This window comes from Enhydra lutris, unplaced genomic scaffold, assembly GCF_002288905.1.
Source record: "Enhydra lutris kenyoni isolate GAN:26980312 unplaced genomic scaffold, ASM228890v2 scaffoldscaffold28, whole genome shotgun sequence".
Taxonomy (NCBI): domain Eukaryota; kingdom Metazoa; phylum Chordata; class Mammalia; order Carnivora; family Mustelidae; genus Enhydra; species Enhydra lutris.
This window is the reverse complement of record NW_019154112.1, coordinates 6,566,079-6,591,924: the sequence shown is the minus strand read 5'-3', so window position 1 is coordinate 6,591,924 and position 25,846 is coordinate 6,566,079. Positions and strand designations below refer to the sequence as shown.

General features: G+C 49.3%; 1 protein-coding gene across 3 annotated transcripts in view; it reads right to left on the bottom strand.

The window, feature by feature from the left end:
- LOC111152266 (bromodomain and PHD finger containing 3) overlaps nucleotides 1-24,591 on the bottom strand; it is a 34,542-nt gene extending 9,951 nt beyond the window's left edge. The window contains exons 1-10 of one of the 3 annotated variants that reach the window (XM_022510718.1): nucleotides 24,545-24,591; nucleotides 19,719-21,174; nucleotides 16,687-16,843; nucleotides 14,056-14,187; nucleotides 11,901-12,029; nucleotides 11,294-11,606; nucleotides 10,256-10,561; nucleotides 8,152-8,658; nucleotides 5,230-5,323; nucleotides 1,382-1,479 (exon numbers count right to left, since the gene is read on the bottom strand). In XM_022510718.1, coding sequence (XP_022366426.1) covers nucleotides 1,382-1,479; nucleotides 5,230-5,323; nucleotides 8,152-8,658; nucleotides 10,256-10,561; nucleotides 11,294-11,606; nucleotides 11,901-12,029; nucleotides 14,056-14,187; nucleotides 16,687-16,843; nucleotides 19,719-21,169 — 3,187 coding nt within the window. In that variant the 5' untranslated portion in view covers nucleotides 21,170-21,174; nucleotides 24,545-24,591. Of the gene's footprint in view, nucleotides 1-1,381; nucleotides 1,480-5,229; nucleotides 5,324-8,151; nucleotides 8,659-10,255; nucleotides 10,562-11,293; nucleotides 11,607-11,900; nucleotides 12,030-14,055; nucleotides 14,188-16,686; nucleotides 16,844-19,718; nucleotides 21,196-24,544 lie in introns of all 3 variants that reach the window. The other 2 variants (XM_022510717.1, XM_022510719.1) reach the window with 2 other exon arrangements.
- Between the last annotated feature and the right edge of the window lie 1,255 nt (nucleotides 24,592-25,846).

Below are 25,846 nucleotides of genomic sequence, written 5' to 3'. Positions count from 1 at the left end.
ATAAAGATCGTGTCAACATGAAGAAAGTATGAGAGAACGTTGAAAAATGCAGAAAATGAAATGTTCTGGATTAACATTTTGTTAAAAATGTGCCTAAAATAAACAGAAGGCCACAGAGAGAAATGAAGACAACTGTGTTAAGGTGATGATGGGACATCAGAGGGTCGAAATTTTTAAATTTCCTTTGGCATCATTTTATAAGTATATGGTTTTAAAAATAAGAGTAAGATGTCACTACCAGAATCACAATGTAGGTGCCAATCTGCTGCCAGTTTTGTGTTAGATGCTGATCCAATTCATCTAGACATGAGCCCTGCTTTCTGGGTGCTGACAGTCAGACAACAGTGAAACACACAGGCATGCATTCCTCAACACACGTATGAGAAAGAAACTGATGCTAAGGAAAAGTAAAGCGGTTGGGAAAAGGAAAGAAGAGAGGCCCTGACGCCTGTGTGTTATATGGAAGCTTCACGGGGCATCCAGAGTGCACCGCCCCGCTGCACAGGAGGGCTGCACAGAGATGGACTCGGAGAACAGCCCGCCCTGTCCCCACTCTACCTGAGCACCAACCAGCCCTCTCTTATGGCCCTGCCTTGTCCTGTTCTCGGTCCATGTATGTCACTGTTTGGACCAGCCGGAGTAGAATGTCTCATGAGGACGTGGCTGGAAGCACTGGATCCCATGAAATCTCAGGGCAATGTGTGAGATTCAGTGATCCAGGCTGTCACTGATCACTCCAGTGAGGGCAGACTGGCAATGTCTCTGGAAACTACAAGTACACACTTCTCTCACGTACAGCAGCTCCACTTCTCTACAGAAGTGCGTGCTCCCCAGCGATACAAAATGATCTGTGTACAAGTTGCTCACCGATTATAACAAAGAAGTGAAAACAATCTACATGTCCATCTGTGAAGGACTGGCACTCCTAGATAATGGGACATCAGGCAGCCAATAAAAAGCACAGAAGCATCTCCAAGATATATTATTAACTGAAAAAAGGCATGGTTTAGAGGAACACATGTATATTAGCTTCTCTACGCACTCTCCTAAATATATGCATAGGTCTTGGCTTATATAAATTTCATCTAGGGAGACACAAAAGAAACTGCTAGCAGTGGTTTTTCTAAGGAAAGGACCCCTGACTTGTCATTATGCACCCTTTGTACCTTTTTGATTTTTGTTATCATGGGCATATATTACTATTCAAATTTAGGATGAAGTTCAAAAAAAAAAAAAGAGTTTGAATGGCCTGGGAGGGGGAGCCATCTCCATGCTCGTGCCCAAGAGTTTTAGGAGCTACGGGTCTGGCTGCAGCCCACAGAGCTGGTTCTTTGGAAGGCCTGCCCCCCCTCCCCAGATCCACCAGTACACCGCTCCTCACCTGAGCTGCTGTAGTCAGAATCTCCATTTACACCTTCCAGGAAGGGGACGCGAGATAGGGCTGGCTTCCCACGGCTGCGTTTGGGGGGCGTCAGACCACTGCATATAGACCAAGAAGGCAGAGGGAGCAAAATGAGCAATTTCAATGACTAACCCATCCACTGCTGCTCTCCTATGCCTGAGAGGGGGTGAGCTGCAAAAACCCTTCAAGGAGAATAGTTTCTCACCTTCCCCTAATAACTTGCACTAACCCACGATATGCTTCCGACCACAAAGTTCCTGTGAGGCTTTGAGGGACCACTTCATCTGTGTGGAAGGGCTCTGGATAGAGATGCCTGCTTCCTTGCCCAGGGACCTTGGTCTTCACCCAGAGGAAAGGTCACTCCAGGCACTTGTCAATCCTTCCAGGGTTTAAGCAGCCTAGTCATGAGGAGGGCCAGTCTCACATCTGTCCAGAATTCTTTTACTCTGTGGTTCACGCTGCTTCTTTAGAAAACAATTTATTTTTGAGGTACAAAAATGCGCCTCTTTCCCAAACTTTCTATAAAGGACATGTCTTACTTCCTTAATTAGAAAAGACATTTTTTAATTGAAAAAAAAAATCCACTTCTCACTTCCACTTTGTGTGTGAAGTTTTTCTTAGACAGAGATGGATTTTTTTTTTTAACAAATAAGACCAATTTTTTCCTATACGGTTACTGCGAAGAAGTAAAAAATACATATATATTAGACAAAGACTAGAAGGTACTAAAGCAAAAATGAGAATGGTAATATCAGAGTAATGGTATACGTGGAACCCATCCAAGCATCTATATTTTTAAATAGCTCTCAATGCAATTCTAACATACACCATAGTTGTAAGCCTCTGGGCATGATGTAGCCAGGGTTTGTTCCCATCCAAACAGTGAGAAACATCACTCCTATAAGTTTTTCAACAAAAAGAAATGCTTAAAAGATGGGGCACCAATCTGCAGAAGAGTAAAAATGCTTAGGACACCCCTGGTGGGATAAAAGGAGGCCGGCGTCAGGACTGGCTGGAGAGAGTAGGGTACTCCTGTTTTACTGAATCAAAGCTGACTTTATTATAGCCTTTTTTCTTTTTTAAGTTTTCATATTATAGTCTTATTCAGAAAACCTTGCACAACCAGAACCCAATGAATCCTAATCCTTCAGTAACTGGCAGGTTGGTAGCTTTTTTTTCCTGCTAGTCAAAATTAGAACCTGTTTAGGAAAAAAAAAAAAAAAAAAATTAACACTCGGTTTACATTTCGGATTCAGTTCCCAGTCACCCTATAAAAAATCTGCCACTGGGCTTAGAGACTCTGAGGCCTCTCAAAGTTCCTACCATGGATCTGGGGAGACATCTTCAAATGTGACAAAAGAGGGCACAACAGAGAGGTTAAGAGAGAAACTCTGGAGCCAGACTACCCAGGTTCAGAACCTGGCTCTTCTACTCATGCGTTCTATGACGTTGAGCAAGTTACCTACCCTCTCTGAGGCTGGTGTCCCCATGGGCTGCTGTGAGGATCTAGTGCATTAATACACAGAAAGCATTCACATACCCAGTACTCAACAAATGACAGATGGTAGTTATATAACAAATCCTAATATATGAAGGGCAGTAAATTTTAATTTCTCACTTTAAATATTATAAACTACTAATGTTATGTACTATCAAATGATGAGCTCTGAGGAGGAAGAGCTCAATAAAAGAAGATACAACAAAAAATTAGGTCCGTGTATTCCTGTTTCAGAGAAAAGCGCAAGTGACTCAACCTGGCCTGCATTTCAGCCCTCTTCCCAAGTTACGCAGATCTAAGCAGCCAACCCAATCTATAATTACTTTGTTTACTGGTCTAACATTCTGTCCCTTCTAAAAGATAAGCTCCATTAGAACACATCTTATCAGTACTTAGAACAATGTCTGGCTTGAAATAGGTGCTCAATTATTGAGTAAGAGACCCATAGAAGGCACAGCCTCAGTCTGCTCAGAAAATCATCAGGAAAGATAAACCCCAGCATAGGTGGGTAAGGGAATAGGATTAGTGAACACAGGTTCTTTCAAGGTTTTTTCTAATTCTGGGATTATATGATTCCAGTCTAATTAGTAACTAAAAGGGTGACTGGGTGGCTCAGTTAGTTGAGCAGCTGACTCTTGGTTTCTGCTCAGTTTATGGTCTCAGGGTCTCAAGATCAAGTCCCACATTGGGCTCTGTGGTCAGCACAGAGTCTGCTAAAGTTTCTCTCTCCCTCTCCTTCTGCCCCTACCCTCTATGTGTGCATATTCTATCAAATAAATAAAACTTAAAAAAAAAATTAGTAAGTAAAATCTTCCTTTACGTACTTATCACCACAGTGTAGGGAGTAAAAAAGGAAAGAAAGAAAAAGGAAAAAAAAAATCTTACAGTTGGGAGTCCTGAACCTCCTATTTTAAACCCTGAAATTCCACTGAGTCCCACTGAGTTAAAGAGGAAATGCCTTCCAAGGGCATTGTTCCCACACTAAGCAGGGCTCTAGAGAAACTGGTGGCATGGAATGGAGTTCCACACAAAAGCAAACACACGGCCCAATCAGCAGGCTAACCAGAGGTTGGCCTGGCTCCCTTCCTGTGGTCCATGGCTGGGACGAGAGCCCTTCATGGAGCAAAGGGTCCAACACACCTTCCACCCTTAGTCAAGGGCTAAGAGGGGATAGTTTGTTAAGCTACTCCTACCTTATGCCAAGAACTGGGTTTCCAGGCATCATTATCTTTGAAAGGACTCAGGAATTCCAACCCAGGACCAAGGTGAAAGCATCTTGTAAGATTTTGAAAGCTCTGCCTCCTCTATGCCTAATACTGTGTTTCTTCCCATCCACTGCCCCTACATCTCTAGAGGCCATGGAAGAAGAAAGCTAGAGTGATTTTGGTGGGAGGGAAATCTCAAAGGAACCACATACCATGGCAGGGGTCCTCCCACACCTACACATGGCCCCTGCCCCCAGAAGCCTAGTTGCCACAGTAGAGTGAGTACTAACAAAACACACACTCAACCTGCCTTGGAAGCACTTCAAACCTGGACGTAGAGTCTTTTAGTGCTGCCCTGGGACCTTTCCTCCCCTACTCTGAACCCAGGATCCATTCAATGGCCATGATGGGGGACCATGAGTTAGCTTTCAGGACAACTTGTTTCTCCTCTGTGGCACTGAGGGTCTCCCATTTCCAATAATCCCACTCTCCATGGTGTCTGGCAGAGCACCCATAACACAGTGTAGGGATCCAATAAACTCTTGGACTTGGAAGAAACTTTAATGTTCTGGTCTCAGAAAGCCTCCCTTCTGGTAAAAGAATGGAAAAAGAAACCATCCTTTCCCAACTCGAGGATGACAGAAGAGCTGGGGCCTTTGAATAAATGGCTATTCCAAACTTCCTATCTGCTCATTTCTTATTTGCCCACCACACCTCTCAAGATGCCTTTGCTACGATACCCCAAAAGGGAAAGGGCAAAACCATGTCTGTAACTGGGTTATCAGAGCGGCCCAGCAGGGAAGGTGGGGGATTGGCTCAAACGTTAACTTCGCTGGGCAATAGAGATTTGGCTGTCCCTGCCCTCTGGAGCCAAATTCAGCTCTACAAACCCTGTAAAGCATCAGCGCCACTCCTCCCCTCCCAGTCGGATCAGCCTGAGAGGCAAGGGTTATCCCCATTTCCTAGGAGCTACCAGTGTTATAGACCAGAGGCTTCAGGAAATAGCAGGAGTGGGGGAAGAAAAATCTTAGATAAGCAGGAGGAGGTTCCATCTGTAGCTGAACAGAGAATAAAGGGGGAGGTGGCAGAGCTGCCAACAAAGATTTGGGAACAACTGTTCTTACCTGCAAGCTTCAAATGCCAGTCCGCCACTGAGACCCAAACTACATTCAGAGTCAGACCCGCTTTCAGTGTGTTTTCCAAAGCCGTTGGTCACGCCTGCCAAGGACACAGAGTAAGCCTCAACTCGGAAACCCCCTTCCCCTGACCCGTGCTGTTGTGTGAGGCAGCCGCCTCAGGAGGGCTCAGTGAGGACCCAGGAGCGCTCAGGTGGAAGAGGGTGGCTGTTCTTCCCACATGGGAAATAGGTCTTGGGTGGCAGAAAGAACCCAGTGAAGATTTGGGGGAAATGTTGACTAGGGCAATGAGCAGACACTGCATTTTCCTTCCCATCCCTCTGGTTTAAGGGAAATACAGCACACAGTTCACACCAGTTACTGTCAGTTGGCTACAAAAGGAAATACCAAGACTTCCCTACTCCAGCTGGCTCCTAAGTCCCTGGATCTGCTTCTAATTTCAAGTCTCAATTATCAGAGAGTCTCCTCTGCCTCTTGGGGAGCCCACCCACCTTGCCTCTTCAGATAAACACTCACACACCCTATCCATCACACAGCTGGCAACAGCTAGCTTCATTCTTTTGGGATGGTGTCAGGGGAGGTCGGGGAAGGGTAGTGGCTATGTCAGTCCCACCCCAAGATAACCTAGCAGAGCTGGTCAGAGCTGAGGATGGGGGACTTGAGCACCTCTAAAGGAGACCTGACCTTGCTGGCCTGGGAGTCAAGAGTTCCCTAGGTCCTGGACTGGGCTCTGAAATACACGGCCCTTTTCCTCTTTACCTCTTCTTCTCCATTTCTGAAAATAATACCTTCTTACTTAAAGAGGACAGTACTAGGTATGAATGAGAGAAGTCTGTTTATAGAAAGGGGCCCTTTGGAGGAAATGAAGGCCGTCTGGTCATCCCAGGGACATGAGGCTCATGAGCAGCCAAGGCTTCCAACTCTCCTCTCTAGTCCCTGATTCCTAATCACATTCCAGAGTCCTAGGAGTCTGGAAGCTGAGCCAAGAGCTCAAGAGCTCTCGGTCACAGACACCTTGGCCAGAGAATTGTGAGTACAAGCTACACCTGTAAAAGCAGGTGCCTGAGCCAAGATATCTGGACTCTCACCTGGCTCTGCCTCTAATGTTACAGCTTCTGTTTAAATCACGAAGCCAGCTGCGTCTCAGCTGCCTCAACTGCCAAAGATCAACACCTATTTTTGGGAGACTCCACTAAAGTTGTACAGAAATATTCCTGGGTGCCAGGCCTCTGGGATGGTGGGGGATTAACAGATTCTAGCAGGTTCCCAAGCAGTAGGCCCTCTCAGGTTGGATGAGCCTGACACCCAGACCTATTTCCCAATAGCGGGATTTTTCATTTTTAGTGCACAGCCCTCTCAGTGCTATCTGGCTGCTCCTCATGGAGCGGAGACGACCGCGGTAACTGCGACCATTGACTGCTGCGTGCCAAGTACTTCACACAGGCTATTTCCAATTCTTATAGCCTCCTACTAGAAATAAGAAATAAGTCTGAAAGGTTAATTCATCTGCCCAAGCCTATACAACTGGTCAGAAGATGGGACTTGAACCCTGGTCTGCCTAACTCCAGGCCTCAGACTCTTGGTTCCATATACTAATCTATTGACGGGGAAGGGAAGGTACTGCTAGAAACAAAGTGTTAGGCGGGAAGACAAAAAGCATATACTGGCCACACAGCCCAAAGCCACCACATAAATGAACGAGAGCAACACAAAAAGCAAAAGCCCAGAGCGGGCCCCTCCCACCAAGCAAGCTGCCCTCCCCCATTCCACTGAGACTGCACAACACTGTCTGCACCTCCAGGCCCCCCTCACCCATCCAGCCTTGGCTCCTGGTGCTCCAAGAAGCCCCTCTTCAAACTGTCCCTCACAGGCACTCTGTCCTTGTTTCCATACACACGGGCCTGAGCCCTTGGCTCCATCTACTCCCCACTATTCTGCCTTCCTCCCACAGGCCCAGGTCAGGCCCCGCCCCCTCGTGAAGCTTTCCCAAGTCCTCTAGCTCCTAGTCCCTGCCTGCCTCCAGCAGTGCTGTCCCCAACACACAACCACGTACAGTCCTTCTAACATCTGTGCACCTCAGGACACCATCTGGTCTCCCCCCTGGATTATGGACTCTTCTAGAGTTGGAACTCAGTCTCACTTATTGTATGACCCCATGACCAGCTTGTGCTGGATGTGTAGTAAGGACTCTTTAGTGACAGAGCCCCCATTAGCCAGCCCTGGAGCCTCGTCTCCACCCACACCCTGGCTAACGCTGCTGCAACCGCACTGGCTTCCTCACTGGCCCAGGCACGCAATTTCCACCTCCAGGGCCTGTGCACTTGCTAGCCTATCTTTTTGAAGTGTTCTTCCCCCAGATACCCAAATGGCTTATGCCTCCAACTCCTTCAAATCTTTACTCAAATGTCCTCAACTCAGGGCCCCCCAGGCCACCCTCTCTAATACCACCCCAATAGCCCCTATTCCCCTTTCCTGCTAGACTTTTTGCCACAGTTTCTAATGGAAAATACAATCTACTCATTTGCTTTTAGTCTTTCTCCTCTACAAGGGAGATTTTTGCCTTTTGCTCACTGGTTTTTCCCCCCATGCCTAAGATAATGCCTCACAGAATTATCTGATGAACGAATAAACTAAAATGAAGGTAGGAACTACTTTATGGCCTACAGATTTGCATTCCCTTCAGGGTCAAAGAGGGCCCCAGACACAATCTGGCCGTCTCAAATTACTTTCTCAAAGCCTTTTCCTCCAGGCCCCTACTCATGTGCCAGGCCCAACTGTAAACTATGGAGCCCTCAATGCTTCTATTGGGTCTGCAGGGACCATGAGGGAGGCAGCCAGCTGGGGGGGTGCTGGCTGGCAAGGCAAAGCAGGAAAGCAGATGAGAAGTAGAGAAGTCACCGGTGTGGTCACCTGTCTCCTCTTCCAGTCGGGGGGACCTCTCCCCTTCACTCTCACTACAGCTCCTGCTCCTTGGCCGTTTCCGGGAGTGCCGTTCATCATCGATGCTGGCTGGAGAAGCAGGAGAGCCAACTGCACCGTGGTCCTCGCCATTCTCCAGGGCCCTATCTGGGCTCCTCTGTAGCTTAACCCCATTCTTGGCCTTCTTGAAGAGGACTGAGGTGCGGCGGCCCACACCACTGAGTGGGGCACCAGCAGGGACATCAGGGGCCATGAGAGATACTCTGTTGATGCCATTGTCACTGAGCAGGCGTTGCAAGGGTTCACTCCCAATCTGCAGAGGGGATTTTTCCAAGAGCTCATCTTCTTCCACCTTTTTGGGCTTTAGGAATCGGCTTGGAGGTTTGCTATCGTTTATGGGTTTCAGAGTAGGGGGATCTGGAGGCGAGTCTTGCTCGGACAAGGAAGGTGCAGGCCCAGTGGGCTCCAGGGTTGGTGGGGGAGGCAGTTTGGAGTCATCTGTTAGAGAAAAAGAGAACCTGCTTGAACATTTTAGAAAAAGTCTGCCCCTACAAGCCAGATACTGACACTGATGACCAAGAACCAAAGGCATGGGCTATTACAAATCTTGATGCATATGCCAGGTCTCCTTGTCTGAGGCAAAGAGAATGTAGAATTAAGTTTTATCTACATTAATGATTCTAAACCATGTATATTAGAATCACCTAGGAAGTTTCTTAAAAATTCCAGTGTCAAGGTCCTATCCCAGACCAACCGAAACTAAATCTCTAACTATGGGGTATTTTTTAAAAAAGCTTTACCAGGTGAGTCTGATGAAATGAGTGTTACAAACCATTACTCCACACCTGAGAAAACTGAAAGCCACCTGGCTTCGATCCTCAGGCAAGTTCAGCTTTACAGATTAGAGGTACACAATGCGCATTCGACTCAAGTGTTTTCCCTTCTGCCAATGTATTTTGTCTCCTATCACCCAAGTAAAGCAAGTAGGACAAACAGAAAGAGTATGTTTACAAATGTGTAAAAATTAGAGCAAGTAAGTTAAATCAGTGGTTCCCAAACATGTCTGGTCGTTTGTCACTGTGAAACTTTTAAAAATTACAACTTTCAAGCCACAGCCCAGACTTCCTTCATCTGACTCTTTGAGAAGAAAGGCCTGGGAATTTCGTTTTGAAACCCACTGGGAGAAGCTCTTCTGGCCAGTCACTGGGCAGGACTCTGCACTGCCACAGCCCAGGAGTGGGATACAAGTGGCACGCTGACTGCCACCTAGGGAATCAGAAAGAGTGACTACTAAATGGGACCTCCCAGCCATGTCCTTATTCTTGGTCAACCTAAAATAAAATGGGCCATTTCTTGCAATTTGACCCCTTATGCTTTGGAGATAACAGAACCCTTCTAGGCTGTGTGGATGACAGATCATCCCCCCAAGCTGTAGGCTCAGCTCTGAGGACCTGTATGAGGAGTACAATTTTGTCCGCAATGAAGGGGAAGGATGGAAAGCAGCTCAGCTTTACGGCTGGTGAGAATCACCTCCGGACGTCTTTTGCAACCTGGCCTTTCTGCTTGGGATGGGCCTGTAGACTTGGCCAGCTGGGGTCAAAGCCATGAGGTAGCTCAAGAAGCCAGACCATCTTTAGGGTCTTTCTTCCTTTTCTATTCCTACCCCACAACTTAATCTGCTCTAAGAGCCTATCCGCATGATGGCTCAAGGTGAGCTAACATTTAACTACTATGTGCAATATAGTCATATCAGATACAAAATACTACAATGCTTCCTTACTGGTTAGTGAAGACCTGCTGGGCCCCAGTCTCTGAAACTCCCAAAACCTGTCCACAATCTAGCAATTTAACATCCCCGTCAGGGTCCCCAAGAACACACTCCAATTACAACAGCCAACATCCACTCTGCTGACTTTTGGTCTCTACTGATTATTAAATATTTTGGATATCATCCCTGGTTATACATGGAAGTGTGACCCCTCCAACAGTTTTTGCTTGCCCACAAGGGTCAGACCTAAGCTTCCACTATGGGATTTCAGCTCAACCCTTACTCCGTTACATAGGCCTCCAACCCCCTGACTGCCCCATCTCTCACCTCTGTCCCCATCGTCTTCTGGCTCCTCCTGTGGGGCCTGCTCCAGCACAGCTGCATCCCCCTGGGGCCCTGCTGGCAGCTCCCCATTGGACACAGTCTTGTTCAGTGATGGTGGCTGTGGTGGTGGTGGTGGCTGCGCCAGCTTCTGCCGAAGGGCATTGATCTCCCTGCGCAGTAGGCGGACGCGGCGGGTCCGGGCCCCACTGGACCGCATGGCGCTCACCAGGTCCAATTTCTCCAGCAGCTCCTTCAGCTGTACCTCCGGGGACAAATGGGCCCGGTTCTCTGGGATGAGGATGTTGTCCACTGCCAGGGAGAAGGGAGGACAGAAGGGGCTGAAGGACCCGCCCAGCCCAGGGCAAAGGGAAGGGACTGAATCCTTCGGATGCAAAATATTCTCCTGGAATGCTTGGGCCAGTGGCTTCTAGCAGTGTCACTGTGAGGCCTTGGCCCTGGTATCACCACCACCCGGAGGGCAGCCACAGGGACAAGGTCAGAATCTGGGAAACATCTGCAGGAAGCAGTTCACAGTCGTAATTATAGGCTCCGTGGAGCACGCACGAGGCAGCTTGGCGATCCCCCGGCCTGTGACTGGCTACTGCCACCGAGAAGCAGAGAGCAGGGACAGGCAGAGTGCAGGGCTCAGAAGCAATGCCGTTTTCCTGCTCCTCTACTTCCACTCCTCTGAAAGAGCCAGGCATACACTGGCATTGCACTCTCCCTGCTCCACGCTCCAAAGCCACAGAGAGGGCATCCAGAAGAGGAAGACCCCTCGTAAAGATTTAGCTTTTCAAACAGACAGCTAGCACCTGATTTCCTTTCCTGCCACTCAAGAAATACTCGGTGAATTAGTTAAACTTTAACTCCTGGAACTACTACAGCCACAAGCAGGTATATCTCAGCCTGTGCCTACTCTCAGCTTTCCTCCTCATGTCTACCCTATATAGCTCCAAGGCCCACCCTGATCCCTGGCTCTCTGGGCTCCATCCCTGTGCCTCCTCCTGGTCCCTCTTCTCCCCACCCATCCAGGCTTCTCACCGTCTTCCCAGGAGAAGCGGTAGAAGTCCTCCAATTTGGGTGACTCAGGCAAGTGGGTGCCCCTCTCGGGGTCATAGCCGATGTTCTCTGCCTGCCGCCGGGCATGCCGCAAAATGGCCCCTCCCAGGTCCCGCAGGCGGACAGCTGCTCGGTGGAAAATTGTGTCTTTAGCATTATACTTCATGCAGTTGGTAACTATAAGGTTAAAGTCCTCCTCAAACTCCTCCAAGGTGTGGTACAGGTGAGACTCCAGCTTCCGCCTCATAGTAGAAAAATCCATTGGCTTGGATATGAATTCCAGGTAATCTGGAACCTAAACATATAAAACCTGTACAATTACAATAACCATTTACTAGCCAAACAGATGCACCCTTCACCGGTACTCTTGCCTCCCCGTTTTCTGGTTTGGCACACTGGCTCAGGCAGAGCCCCAGGGCCCTGGTTCCCCCTGGCCTCCTGACCCCTCACCCTGGGCAAGTCTACTAGCTTTGCCAGAAACCCCCAGGTTTTGTCCACCCTATGGCCCAACCCCTCTTCTGGCCTACTCAGACCCTGTGCTTCCGATTCAGGAGGGGCTCACTGCTCGGGAAGTGGTGAGGGAACTTGCCTCACTCAGGTTGACAGGTTCGGCAAAGATGTGAGCTGGATCCTTCTCCTGCAGCAAGTCCAGTGTGGTCCTCAGCAGCACGTTGAAGGGCATCAGCTCTAGCTCCATGGCAGCCTGCTGGACCTTGACCTGTGGAGAAGGTAGAAAGAGATCAGGATATCCCTTGCAGAGAGGCACCCAACAACTTCTTGATAACTTTCGCCAATCATGTACAACAAATTTTCACAGGACATAAGCTGACCAGTATATGAGAAGCGATCACCCAGCCCTCGGCCCAGAAATAATGACCAACAGCTACCACTCTGTGGCTGTTTCCTATGTATCAAGCACCATACCAAAAACTTACAATAATATGTTAACACTTTCACAGTCCTTCTTAAATGCCAAGTAACATTCTAAACATTTTATATTATATTTTATATAAATACAAGCATTTTATATAATATAATGAGGTAGGTACAGATGAGGCATTTTACAAAGAAGCAACTGAAGCTCAGCGAGAGTAACTGGCCTGAGGCTACACAGCCAATAATGGGCAGAGTCGGGATTCAGTCCCAGACAGTCCAATTCCAGTGTGTGCTCCTGACTACTATGCCATGCTGCCTCTCTCGATTACCTCAGTTTATCATCACAATAACCCTGAGAGAGAAATGGCTATTATCCCCACTTGACAAATATGGAAACTGAGGTTTGGAAAGAGGAGGACGAGAAGTCACTAACCCAACAACATAGGATTAGAAGCCAGGTCTGACTTCATCCAAAGAGCCCACTGATGATTTAAAATGCGACCTGGGCCAGAATTCTCACTTAGTATGCTGAGGTATCGATCCCACTGGCCCTTGGGGCATCTGGGTTGGCCTCGGATAACAAGGGCCTGGAGGATTCCCTCCTCAGGGAGCAGCAGCCTTGTGCATTTACAGTAGTATGTTGCACAAATGAGATTTTCTACGTATGCCCTAACATTACAAGGTTGGGAAACCATGGATTAGGCTATGAAATGTTCCTTCTTCCTGGTGACATCAAAACAGGCCTGTCTGCTTCCTTTTCCCTTTTACTTCCCTGAACTGGAGGCAAGAAGCAAAGCTCAGCTGTGGGACCGGGCCTGAGATGGCACAGGCAGTTTGAATCCATGGAGAAGTCCTGAGATGCCCTCCAAGCCACCCACACATGCTAGGTACGGCAAGAGCTGCCCAGTCTCTCAAAAGCCTGTAGCCTCTGAGAGAAGGGCTTGTGCTGGGGCTGAACAGTGAAGGAGGGTTTGGAAAAGAAAGAAAGGAACATCTTTAACCCAGGCCTCTGAAGCATACAAGTAACAGCTGCTATTCCTAGACTGAATAGAACAGTTTTGGCTTGTCATTCATTCAATTAATAGTATTTACTCTCTGCCATGTGCAGAGTGTGCCAGTGGACACTTCAGAGAGGCAAAGACGATCGATAATGATGAGGAGGACACCAGCTGACACTTCAATAGCCCCTATGACATGCCAGGCACTGGTTTAAGTTCTTTATATATACTAATATATCTCCTCTTCACAACCTTATGACATGGGTTCTATTATTCCCATTTTATAGTCAAGGAAACTGAGGCATAAAGAGATTAAGCAACTTACCAATGTCACATGAGCACTAAGTGACAGAACCAGGACTTAAACTCAGATCACCTGGTGGCACAGCTCATATTCCTAACACCTGCGTTACACTACTCAACGTTCCCCATGCTTAGATGCTCAGACCCTCCTTGTCTAAAGGTTGGAAAATTTCGATTAATCAAGACCATAAATGTTTTAAGGGCCAAGTGAAAACCGTTGTAAGCTCCCAGGCCAGCAGTGATGCCCATCAGAATGGCCTGAGAAGCTTTTCAAAATACTCAAGATCAGACCCTGTCTGAGATTTTCTGAGTCAGAAACTCCAGAGATGGGCCCCAGCATACGATAATAAGCCTCTGCGTGAGGCCAGGAGATGCTGAATCCCCGTGGTTAGAAGCCATGTGCAGCATCATACCCAATACAGACTAATAGGCCTTGGAGCATCCAGTGCTGAGCAGGAAAGGGAGGAAGTAGACACCAGGCAGAGGTTCCTGGCTCTCCTATGTCACACTGATAGTGGGAGAAAGAGATCTTGAACAAAAGCCCTGAGACTGGCAGCTCTTCCCCACCTGTTCCCGCTTGAGCTTCTCTCTTTTGCGAATCAGCTCAATCAGCAGCCGTGCCCGTTCCAAGTCATGACGGAGCTTCTGCCAGTATTTTAGCTCTTCCTTTACTGCACTCGTCTTCTCATCTTGCTCTCGCTGCAGGAAGGAAGGGAAAGGAAGGAGGAGCTGGAGACCTGCTTCATGCCCGGAGTCCTCTCAGTGTTCCAGCCTCTCAGGATCTCAAGAGGTAAGGGCCCTGCACCCTGGTTGACCCACGTTCCCGAGAACCCTTCTGCCTCCTCTCTGCCCCATGACTCCTTCCTGAGTTCCCCCAGCCTTGCAGCAACATTTCTTAACTGCCCTAAAATAACCACGGCTAGAGTGAGAGCTGGGACTGCTTCCCTGCCTCCTAAGGATGCCAGGGGGCAGCTGTGCCCCTTGGGGCTAGAAAGAGTTTCAGAAGAAAACTAACAGACACCTTGAGGTGAAAGAATTTCACCCTAGAGCTGCCACTTGGCTAGAAAACAAAGTGAAGTTCTTACTACAAGCTTGTACTAACTGACTTGAACATACTTTAAAATACCACCAGCACCAAAAATCATGATTCCTGCCCTAGAAGAGGTTACAGTAGAGTTGGCGGAAGAAGAGGCATAGGGTTTGACACACAAGGGCATAGCAGTATAAACATAATAAAAACTCAAGAGATACACTGAATATAAAATGCTGACAGGATATAAAATAGAGAGGATCTAAGTGTGTTAGAGAGGGCCAGGGAGGGCTTACCACAGAAGCAATCTTACTAGGGTTTCACATGGTGATGGACATAAGTGAACAAAACAAAGACCACAGGGAAGAATTAGTGATTCTTTGCTTGATGAAAAAAATAGCCTGGCCAGAGCAGAACAGCTAGAGAACCACAAAAGCCAAGGAATATCCAGGAATTCAGCTGGTAAGAAGCCTCAACTCCAGCAAAGGCACCTGGATATGGCCTTCCCGGAAAGGGGAATATATTCTGGAAAAGGAATATACTGGAAAATGGTGTGTAAGACAGTATCTGTCGCACAGCAAAGAAAGAATTAGAGGTGGAAGACTCCCTAGAAAGCTATTGCTGAAATTAAGGGGGTGAGGAGCATGGGTGAGCAGAAGACCTGTAGCATGGGGACAAAGGACCACATACTGATAAACTCCTCCCAAAATAGCATAAGAGCTGATTGACTGTGGCTTGTCGTGGAGGAAAAATCAAAATAAGTCCAAGATGGGGAATGTCAGAGGTTAGGAGAAAAAAGGATCCATGTCAATAATGGGGAGGGGCCCCTGGATGGCCCAGTCAGTTAAGCATCGGGCTCTTGATTTCGGCTCAGGTTATGGTCTCCTGGGATCGAGCCCCATGTTAGGCTCCGCACTCAGTGGGGAGTCTCCTTGAGGATTCTCTCCCTCTGCCCCTCCCCTTGCTCTCTCTCTCTTAATAAATCTTTAAAAAAAAAAAAAAAAAAGGGAAAATACATTTACCAAGAGGAAGGAAGATAATGAATTCAGCTTCTAATATCTGAATTCTAGGAAACAGTATCTACATGGACATCTGTGGGGCCCCTGCCCCAGAAGGACTGAGATCAGAAAAAAGGGATGAGGACAAGACAAGAAACATGGAGCTACTGCCACACTTACTTATAACTATGAGAGTATAGGAGCTCAGCAAATGGGCAGCCAGTAGAGCCCCTGGGAATGTTACTACAGAGGAGTAAAAAGTCGGGTCAACACAAGGTGCAGCCAGCCACATGGAGGAGGAGGGAAATGAGGTCACAGAGAAGCTCTAAGACAAGGTGATCCATGATGTCAAATGCAGCACAATGGCCAATATGGTGAGAATGTGAGGTACGGCTTGCTGGGCTGGAAGGAGGTGTCTGATGTTCTACGGGAGCCTACAGAGGAACAGGCGGACCACTTCAAGGAGTGCAGACTTGCACTTCAGGACTTTAGGTAAAAAAGACAAAAGTGCAATCAGAACTCAGAGGGCATAAGAGTCACATAAAAGATTGCTTCATCTCTGGGGTGGTGGTGTGGAAATATTAGAAGGCAGAAGTAATGGAGCAAGTGAAGATAGAAAAAGAACTAAAGACGGTTGAAAAACAAAACAAGAAAAAAAAAAAAAACAGGAGGTCTCCAACCAATTCAGTAAACGCTAAACGTGCAGGAGCTCTGTAGCTAAAAAGCTACCACAACTGGCCAGGCTCTGTGCTACAATTTAGATGGCATATTCATGTGTTTTCTATGAAACATTTTTTGGCAGATGTCAGTATAGTGTCTTAAGGAAAGTGCTCCTTGTCCTAATTCATGCAACGCGGCTGCCGGGCCCTCATTCAACCCACTTCTTCCTTTCCGCCATGTCTATGAGGTTTTCCCTACATATATGGAAAACTAGGCTTGCTCTCTACTCTCCCCTAGAATTTGCTTCAAAATCAAGCCTCCCCCATCTAGAAGGAGATGCTGTCTGGGCCCAAGAACTCTACATGCTGGAGGTCATGCCTAGGAGATGCCACCTGGAGGGGTGACCGCCTATAGGCAAAGGCTCTGCAGAGGGCTCAGGGAGGGTGCCCCAACCATCCCTCCTCCTCCTTCACACTCCACCTCCTCTACCCCTTCGATCACTTCACCTACCTGCTCGGCGTTTCTTTGGGACTGCAGGTGGGAGTGCAGGCGCCGGATGAGAGGGACGCCATTCCGTGCCTGCCGCTTCAGTAGCCAGTAGTTGTGAAGCCGCTGTATGAATTGGTTTTTCCTCTGAAAGGAGAGACCACTACAGATCTTGTTCAACCTTGAGTAGAGGCACAGGGAAGTGAAAGACAAGGTCAGTGGGCAACCCTGATTACAGCCTCCTTTTAAACCCTGTTTCATTTCTGAACCTTATATATAAAGGAAGAATAAAGTGGCCAAATGCCTCACCTCAGAGAAAGGCTTAAAAAAAGACAGCAAAGTTAAGCAGCTCAGATTCAGCATGAGATAGATATATCACTTGATTTTCCATCTCCTACCTTATAGTCCTGATTCTCCAAAAGAACACTTTCCCAGGAGTCCTGTTTCCTATGGTCCTGGATCCTGAGAAATAGGCCTGTGCCCTGAACTCTTGATAAAGGCAGCAAAAGAGAGCAGGAACTTAAGTAAACCGTGGGCAATGTGGTCACTACTTCCTCTGCCCTGTGGATGAGGGTCCCCCCCAGATCAGGGAATAAGCCACAGGGAAGCTGGAAGGGAAACTACTAAAAGTACACCAGGCTACTGCTTTCTGAGCTCAGATGTAACATCTTGGAGCTGTCTGACCTCTGGTTTTTCATGAAAGATCTCAGCAGCTTAAAAAGGTTTAATTTTGAACGAAAAGAAAAAAAAAAGTACTGGATAAGAGGATGGAGAATCTGAAAACTTAGCTGGCTAAACTAACCCAGTAGAGGTCATAAGGTCAGGATTTAAGCCAATAATACATGGGGCGGCGGGGCGGGGGGTGGTGGTGGGAGAGGATGGGAGTGAAAGGGGTAGGAGTTAATGAGAGCCTGTAATCTTTATCCTACTAGCCCTGTTGTAAGGTTGGTAACATTAGTCTCATGGTAACAAAAGATGGAAAGGCAGCTTAGGAACAGAGGCTGGATGAACTGTCAAAGTCACTAATGCAGCTAGGAAGCTGAAGGAGCTGGATGGAACGTGAATCAATGATCTCTTTGCTATAGCATCCTGTGTCCCAAAGTCGGCTCTCCACAGAGGAAGCAAGGCCTCTGTGCCCCTGTTGTGTTTCCTCCACTTTTTCTCTTCATCTCACTCCACTGAGAGGAAGATAAGTGTGGCTAAACAAGAAAGTAGAAGCTAAGGATGGGCATGGTGGGCTGGACGTTGCTCACCCAGGCCCTGCGCCTTTCCACAGTCAGACATTCCTGCCCCAAAGCCAAGCTTACGAAATCAAGGCCTAGGCCTTTCCCCAGAGAACAGATCCCCCACCAATGCCCATGCCAAGCACACCTGCCCAGATGCAGGCAGTCCCCCCCCTACAACCTCTTGGCCATGGGGGGTCCCCACAGCATCTGTGCAGGTAGGGAAAAGAATAATAAAACAGCAGCAGCAGCAGTAGCCACCGTTTATTGAGCACTTACTATTTACCAGGCACTGTGCTAAGTGCTTTACTTATACCATTTCATTTATTTCTCACAACAACCCTATGAGACTCATTTACAAAGAAATAAGGCTTAAAGAAGTAACCTGCCAAAGGTCACACAGGTAATAACAGGAGGATTCAAAGCAGGTCTGTCTAGTTTTTTCTTAGCCAGCGTGCTATGCTGGCCCCTGCAAGATACATCTATCAGAGCACACACGACAACCAAAAAAAAAAAGTCTAGTCGCAGGGCACAGCCACCCTAAGGATGTTACTAAGCACGGACCGGCTCAACAACAGGGAAGAGTGTAGCCTACAACAGCTCTGTGACTAGAAGACGGTTCCAGTTGACTGATTCTAACTCCAGCCATGGATTGCCACAAGAGCCTCTCCCCTCCTACTCTTTTCCACACCTGTGCCTCCTTCCCAGACTGACAAGTCTGGGTGTGTGCTCCCCTTACAACAACTCATTCCCTGCTATCCTCCAGCACACTTTCCTCCCTATCCTTTTCAACAAGAGAAACAGGCAACAGGAATAGAGCCTGGAGGCATCATGAGTCCCAGCCTGTGGTTAGGTTCTATGCTTCCCACCTGGTTCCAGCCCTTTGAACAGGACTTGGCACATAGTAAGTGCTCAATAAACACCTCATTGAATGAACAAAGGCGTGAACAACTTTACCTCCTGTGGCAGCAGTTTCTTCATCTGGGGGTGTGGGAGAAGGTGCAAGGACTACATTAGATCAATAATCTCCAAGATACCTTCCTGTTCTAATACTGTTTACTTTCTAAAAAATATCACCCTTCAGATGAGCATCCACTGGAAAATCTTTCTGGTCTTTTGCTTTTCTGCCCTCCAACAACTACTTCATTGATGGTTAAAAATAGGTACAATGGTCCCTCTATAGACTCAGTAGGGAGCAAGGTGGCTTAGCTATACAGCTGAATCGAATGAGCCTCTTTCCCCTAAATCTAAAAGCTTCTCAAGAAGAGAAACAGCATGTCTTCCCCACACCACCACCCCCTCACATAAAGCCATCATTCCCAGAACAGAGCTTTCAGACAAGAGACACCCATACTGACCCCCTAAAACAATGGTTCTCAGTCCTATCCCCACAGGGGTTTTTGGTAACATATGTGGGGAGTGTCTGAGTTTGTCACAAAGCCCACGCAATGAGGGAGGGGACGCAAATGGCACTTACAGACAAAGATCAGAGATGCTAAACATTGAGAAAGTATGGGACTGTCCTAATAATGAAGAATTGTCCTGTCCCAAATGCCACTTGTGCACCTGTTGAAAAATACTGTTTTAGACACCCTTCACCTGGGTTTCTAAGCAACTAACTGTCTCACCTTGAAGCAAATGAAACACATTGCTCTCAGGGCATAATCAAAAACACAAACCAGACCAGGGTCCAAAGGAGAAGTCTAAATTTGACAGCACAGAAGAGAACAAACGTTCACCAACCATGCTTGGGGAATGAGGTCCTGGCTCAGGACCAACACCAGCCCAAGAAGAAACCATCGGTCCACGGGGAGCCCTCCTGGGCAGGCTTACCTATAAGAGGGTATCTGTGGGACAGTGACCATGGGGACAGTGGAGGACGTATCTCGGCCCACTTCCTCCGGCTCCTTCTTGATCTTCTGCTTCAAAGTCATCTTGTTCTTCTTGGGCACCCCCTTGAGGGAGCCACCCACCCCACCTTGGCCTTCATCTTCCTCCTCCTCTTCCACCTCTTCCTTCTCTTCTTCCTCTCCACAGCCTTCCTTCAGCCCTTCCTCATCCCCAGTCTCACTGAGGCTCCCGGGGGAGTCCCCCTTCCTCCTACCAGTGGCAGCTCCTGGCGGCGAATGGGCCTCACAGTAGGCAGTCTTGCGTACTGTGAAGATGGTGCCGTTGAGGCTGGTCTCACGCATGGGTTCAATCTTCATGAAGAGCCCAGCCCGCTGTGCACATGTCACATGGAAAGCTGTGTAGCAGTTTACCTTATGGCACTGGATGGCTGCCCCCAGCCCCTTCTGCTTGCAGATATAGCAGGTGAGTTTCCAGCGGGCAGGTGGGATGTTGTCGATGCCCTCAATGGGCTCCAGGAACACGGTGTTAGCAAAGCAGACTTCAGGGATCCAGATGGCACACACCACGTGTGCCCAGTGCCCATCGCTGGTCTGTTTGAAGGCGCCACCCTTATTGGGGCAGAGGACGCAATCCACAGGCCGGGAGGGAATCTGCAGGCAGCAACGGCAGAGCCACTGGCCCTCGGGGATGTAGGGGACACCATAGCACTCCTGGTGAACAGCCAAGTTGCAGATGTCACAGAAGAGAATGACATTGCTGTTGTGGCATTCATCGTCCAGACACACACAGCAAAAGGCGTCTTCGTCAATAAGCGACTGCTGAGCCCCACTGCTGCGACTCTCCAAGTAGGACTCCTTCTCAAGCCGGTCTACCAGCAGCTCAAAGGTGTCTGCTGACACCAAACTGTGCCCATCTACACGCCGCTTCTCATTCACCATGTCCAGCCAGGCAAGGTCCTCCTCATCCATGTCATACTCTACCTCTGCATCCAGGTCTTCGGGTGGCTTCTCAATGTAGCGGTAATAGGCAGCAGGCAGCGGGGGGGCTTCTGGCTGGCTGCCTGAGTCCACCATGCGAAAGCTGGGTTGTGGGAGGTGGAAGGAAGTGCCGGACGCATGCTTGGAACAGGACTCCTTTTTCTTGCCCTTGGAGGAGGGTTTTTTGGACTTGCCAGGGAACTGAGGCTGCTCACTGTTTTCCTTGTTGCTGTTGCATTCGGTGATATCCTGGGCAGTGAGCTCATCCTCTGTGATGATCTTGAGTGGGTCATAGATGCTGATTCGATGCAGGCGTCCATCAATGTCCACCTCGACAATCCGCTGGGCCTGGGCATATGTCAAGGTTTCCCGAGTAGGCGAGCACTTCAGACTGTAGGGGGATGGGGAGCGCCGGCCCTCGGCATTCTGCCGTGACTTCCGGCGAGGCTTCCTCATGGCACCTGGGAACCAAGGGAACAGGCCTAAGGAGAAACCAGGAGACTGGGCTGAAGGTTCAGACATGCACTCATTTACCCTTCCACCTGAGTGGCCACCAAGAAAGAAGACTGTCTCTTCCCTCTGTCTGAACATCCTGTCCCTCAGACATCCACACAGCTTGCTCCTTCAAGTTTTTTTTGTTTTTTTTTTTAACAAACACTGCTTCTCAATGAGAGCCTCTCCCACCACTCTTCCCTAAAACTGCAAACCTCTTTCATCCTGCTTTACTTTTCACTATAACACTCACAGTTTTTTATTATGCTATGTTATTTGCCCATTTATCATGAATGTTCACTTCCTTCCATTAAAAATGCAAGCTCCGTGGGGCACCTAGGTGGCTCAGTGGGTTAAGCCTCTGCCTTCAGCTCAGGGTCCTGGGATCGAGTCCTGTATCCGGCTCTCTGCTAGGCAGGGAGCCTACTTCCTCTTCTCTCTCTCTCTCTTTGTCTCTGCCTGACTCTCTGCCTACTTGTGATCTCTCTCTGTCAAATAAATAAAATCTTTAAAAAAAAGTAAGCTCCGTGAGGGGAAATATTTTTGTCTATCTTGTTCACTGCTGTCTCCCCAGGACCTGGAATGGTGCTTGGCTCTTAAGTAAGCACTCAGTAAGTTTTAGTTGCATGAAAGAAATGCAACATGCCTGCCTGATCCCTGCCCTCCAGGTGCTCCATCAAATTGAAGGGACAGAAAAGTAAAGAGATCATTACAGTACAACATGGGGAGACATCTAAAGTTCTAACGATATACATAAGGCTGTGGGATAGCTAACTATGGAAGAGGAAGGAGAGGTCAAGGGCTCAGAAAAAAAAAAAAACAAGAATAATATGCACTGGCAAGCTCTGTACATGACCAGTGGCCCCATCATAGGATCAAAAGCTCATAGGTCTAGAGCCCTCTCCCAACCCATCTTACAATGATCAAAAAACCCTATCTCCTGACCACACCCAGAAGTGAAGAGGCAAAGGTACCTGAAATGTCTCCTATGTGGAATCTAAAGACTTCAAACTACAGTATGCAGGGTTTTCTCTGGAAATCACAGCATTGAGGATGTACTGGCTAGTACATCTCTAAGCAGAAACACTGGAAGCTCTGGGAGTGGCCCCAAGTGGCACTGAGTTTTAAGTGGCCTATCTGGGACCCTCACTGGACCTACAGCCAACATGACTGGGAATACACCTGAGGTAAACTCTCAAAGCATTCTGTTACCTCAAAAATTCCTCTCTCCCCAAATACTTACATCTAATCTACCCTTGTGTAGCAAGGATAAAGCCCTAAAGTTTCCCACATCACTCTTTGGGTAAAGGGAACTATGACAAGCCCATAAAGAGCTATGGTAGCAGTTACTGAGGCCATCACTATCAGGAAAGACATTAGGGGATATGGTGCCCCAAGGTGTGGGCAGAGACTTGGAAAGGTACGCACAGTGAGAAGATTTCAAAGAGAAAAAGAGTTTGTCACCTTGGTTGTATGATCTACCATTTTTATCTATAAAGAAGAGATGATGATAATTTAGCACACTTTTGCAAACTATAAATCCCTTTTACTTTTTTTAAAAGATACTTTTTTTTTTTTTTTTTTTTAAATTTCTAAGTAATCTCTACCCACACTGTGGGGCTCGAACTCAACTCCGAGATCAAGAGTTGCATGCTCCACCAACTGAGTCAGCCAGGTGGCCCAATCCCTTTTACTTTTAAAATTTCTCTCCACTAGTTTGGGAGGCAGAATAGCTTTTATCATCTCCATTTTACAGGTGAAGAAACAAGGTCAGAGAGGTGTCACTCAACCCAAAGGCTGAGTAATAAAGCTACAATTCAAACCGAGATGATGTGTTGAATCATTTCACTGGGAAGAACACCACAGAGATGCCATGGTCTAGAACAAAATGAGGCTCTGGGGCACTCCAGGTGCTAATCTTGGCCCTGCGTGACCTGGAGAAAGTCACTTAATCTCTCTGTGCCTCCAGACTCCACCAATAAAATGAGAATAAAATCTACCTCTTAGGGGTTGCCATACACTAATAAGGTTTATTAACATCCTTATTTAAAAGGTTTTCCAATCCCAAAGTGTGACTGAAACAAAAAACAACTTGGCTGAGGAACAGTGCCAGGCAGGCACACACCCCAACGGGGACAAAAGGCAACAGAATCATCACAGCAATTCCGTCCAGGTTCCAGAGGCCCTTGGCCACTATATGCCTGACAAATGTCAACTCCCTGGGGGTAGCCCCAGCCAAAAGACCTGCTTCATTGTCCCCACGCCCTCCCCGCCCTCCCCTCGTGGGAAGGGAGATCCTTGCAAAGGTATGAAAATCTACCTCAACACTAACTGGAAATAGTTTAGACAGAGGATATGGAGCCTCCTTTGTTAAAGCGCTGTATATTCTTCCTCCTACCTGCTACCTCCTTGGTAGCCTGGGTTAGCCCTCATCCAGGCAGCAAGTATCTGTGGAAAACCTCTAGGGTCCTACCCCAGCCTCTTCAGCACTGGAGGGGCAAATTCTGGAGAGGGAAGGGCTCGTGCTAAGGAAATGAGTTTCGCCCACAAGGAGCTTACAGTCCAGTTTTTTGGCGGGAGTTTCTCAACCCACACAGCCGTTCCCACAAACACCTCCAAAACCCCCCAAACCCCCGGGGTCTCCTCAGCACCCCTAAGCCCCCACTCGCCCAGCCCGCCCAGGTCCCCGAAGAACGAGGAGTTTCTGCAATTAGGCTGTATCCCCTGCACCCCCACGAGAGACTCATGAGACAGGGGAGAACCCCATCCAAGGCTCTTGCTCCTTTAAAAGGGCACCTCTTCCAGAAGAATCTTGACCCTTCGGAGGAGAAAGGAGGGAAATAACATCTCCACCCCTGAAGGGAGGGGGCGAGAGCGCCAGAGACAGACTGACGCGGAGTCCGACCCTCAGACAGAGAAAGCTAGCGCCAGCGAACCAGCGGGGCAGAGAGGCGGGCGCCCATTGGTCGTCTCCCCTGCCCGTCAGGAGGAACCAGGGGGGCAAGGGACGCTCAGGGGGTGGAACACTCCTCTGGTCTGACCAATCGGAGAACATGGCGGGGGCGGGGCTCGGCGGCTCGCCAGCCAGGGCCGGCGGGGGGGAGGGAAACAAGATGGCGGCTGCGGGAGGGGGTCCTCGCTTTTCAGCTCCCCCCTCACCCGCCTTCTTCTTCCCCGCCGCCGCCCTCGCTCCAGGAGATCGCTTTCGCGCCGCCCCCGCCCCGCTCGGGAAGCCCCCTGCTTCCCTCTCCCCGCCCCCCCACCCGCGCAATCCCTGGTCCCCGTAGGCCCCGCTGCCCCCGCCCTCGCTCTGTCCGGCCCCGCTGCCACCCCCATTACCTCAGCCGCCGGCCCGGCCCCACCGTTCGGGGCCCCTGGGCGCGGGCGGGCCGGCCGTCGAGCAGGTCGGCGCGGCCCGGGGAGCGGAGCGCGACCTCCTCCCGCGCTGGCCTCCGCGGCCACCGCCGTGCCCCCTCCTGGCCCGCGCTGGGGCCCCGGCCCGGCTGCCGCCGCCGCTCCCGGGGGAGGAGGGGGAATGAAGCCGCTGCCGCCGCCGCTGCCGCCACGGAGCCCGGCCGAGGGGAGGGAGGGATCAGCCCCCAGGCAGGATCCGCCCCTCCGGCCTCCCCCCCGCCACCTCCACCCCTTCCCTCGCTCCCTCCCTGGCTCCGCGGGCTCTCCCGCTGAACAGGAGCGAGAGCGCGAAAGAGAGGGGAACGGGAAGAAAATCCCCCCGCCCGTCCCCGGCGCGGCGGCGGCCGGGGCGGCGCGGAGAGGAGCGCGGAGCTGCCGCCGCCACGGGGCACCGTCCCCGGCTTGGCCTCACGGTGGCGGTGCGGACGCGGCAGGGGCGCCGAGCAGGGACGGGGTCTGCCCCCGCCGCGGCCAAGGCTCACCCCAGCCCAGCCTCCGCCGCGGGCGAACCCCACAAGGGAGCGGGGGACGTTGGGGTCTGCTTGGGAAAGACGGGGATTCCCTAACTCTTTAGAGTGCTCAGTCGTCCCCTCCCCCCGTCCCTGCGGAGAGGTGACTACGGTTTGGGGCAACAAACCCCCTCCCCGAGCTAGAGGGCTCCTCCAGAGGTTAAGCCAGGGCAGTCTTTGGAGTCACAACGGGCCTGTAGTTTCTTGAGGTGCAGGTGCCTGCACTACTCCCAGAAAGTCGCCCTTCCTCCCCGGCCGTGCTCTGGTCCGGAGGACAAAGGTCTAGCGATGTCCATCCCCTCCCCCAGTGAGGAGAGCAGGAAAAGACCCTCTGTTGTGTACAGGTGAGCGTCTTGTTCCCCGTAGGATATCCTTCTTAAGAAACAGACCTGACTTTTCGTTATGTGCCATTCTTTCCCTTATGTGTTTAAAAAGAGTAAACATAAAAGTTTGACAGTCTACTTAAGGACGTCTGGTAACTCGTTTGTCACTGTAGACATGGGAAACACTCTCTCCTTAAACCTGATTTGGCTAGGAATCGGTTAATTTAATGCAATAAGCGGCTTTCTAAAAGACTTGACAAATGGCAACTTCAGACTTTCAGATGTAATCAGACTGGCTTTGTCACAAAAGTAAATTTAAGAAGAGGAGACGACATTGCCACCCCCCCTTCGCCTATAAATCAGAAAGCTTACCTCATATGACTGAAGTCTTAAGT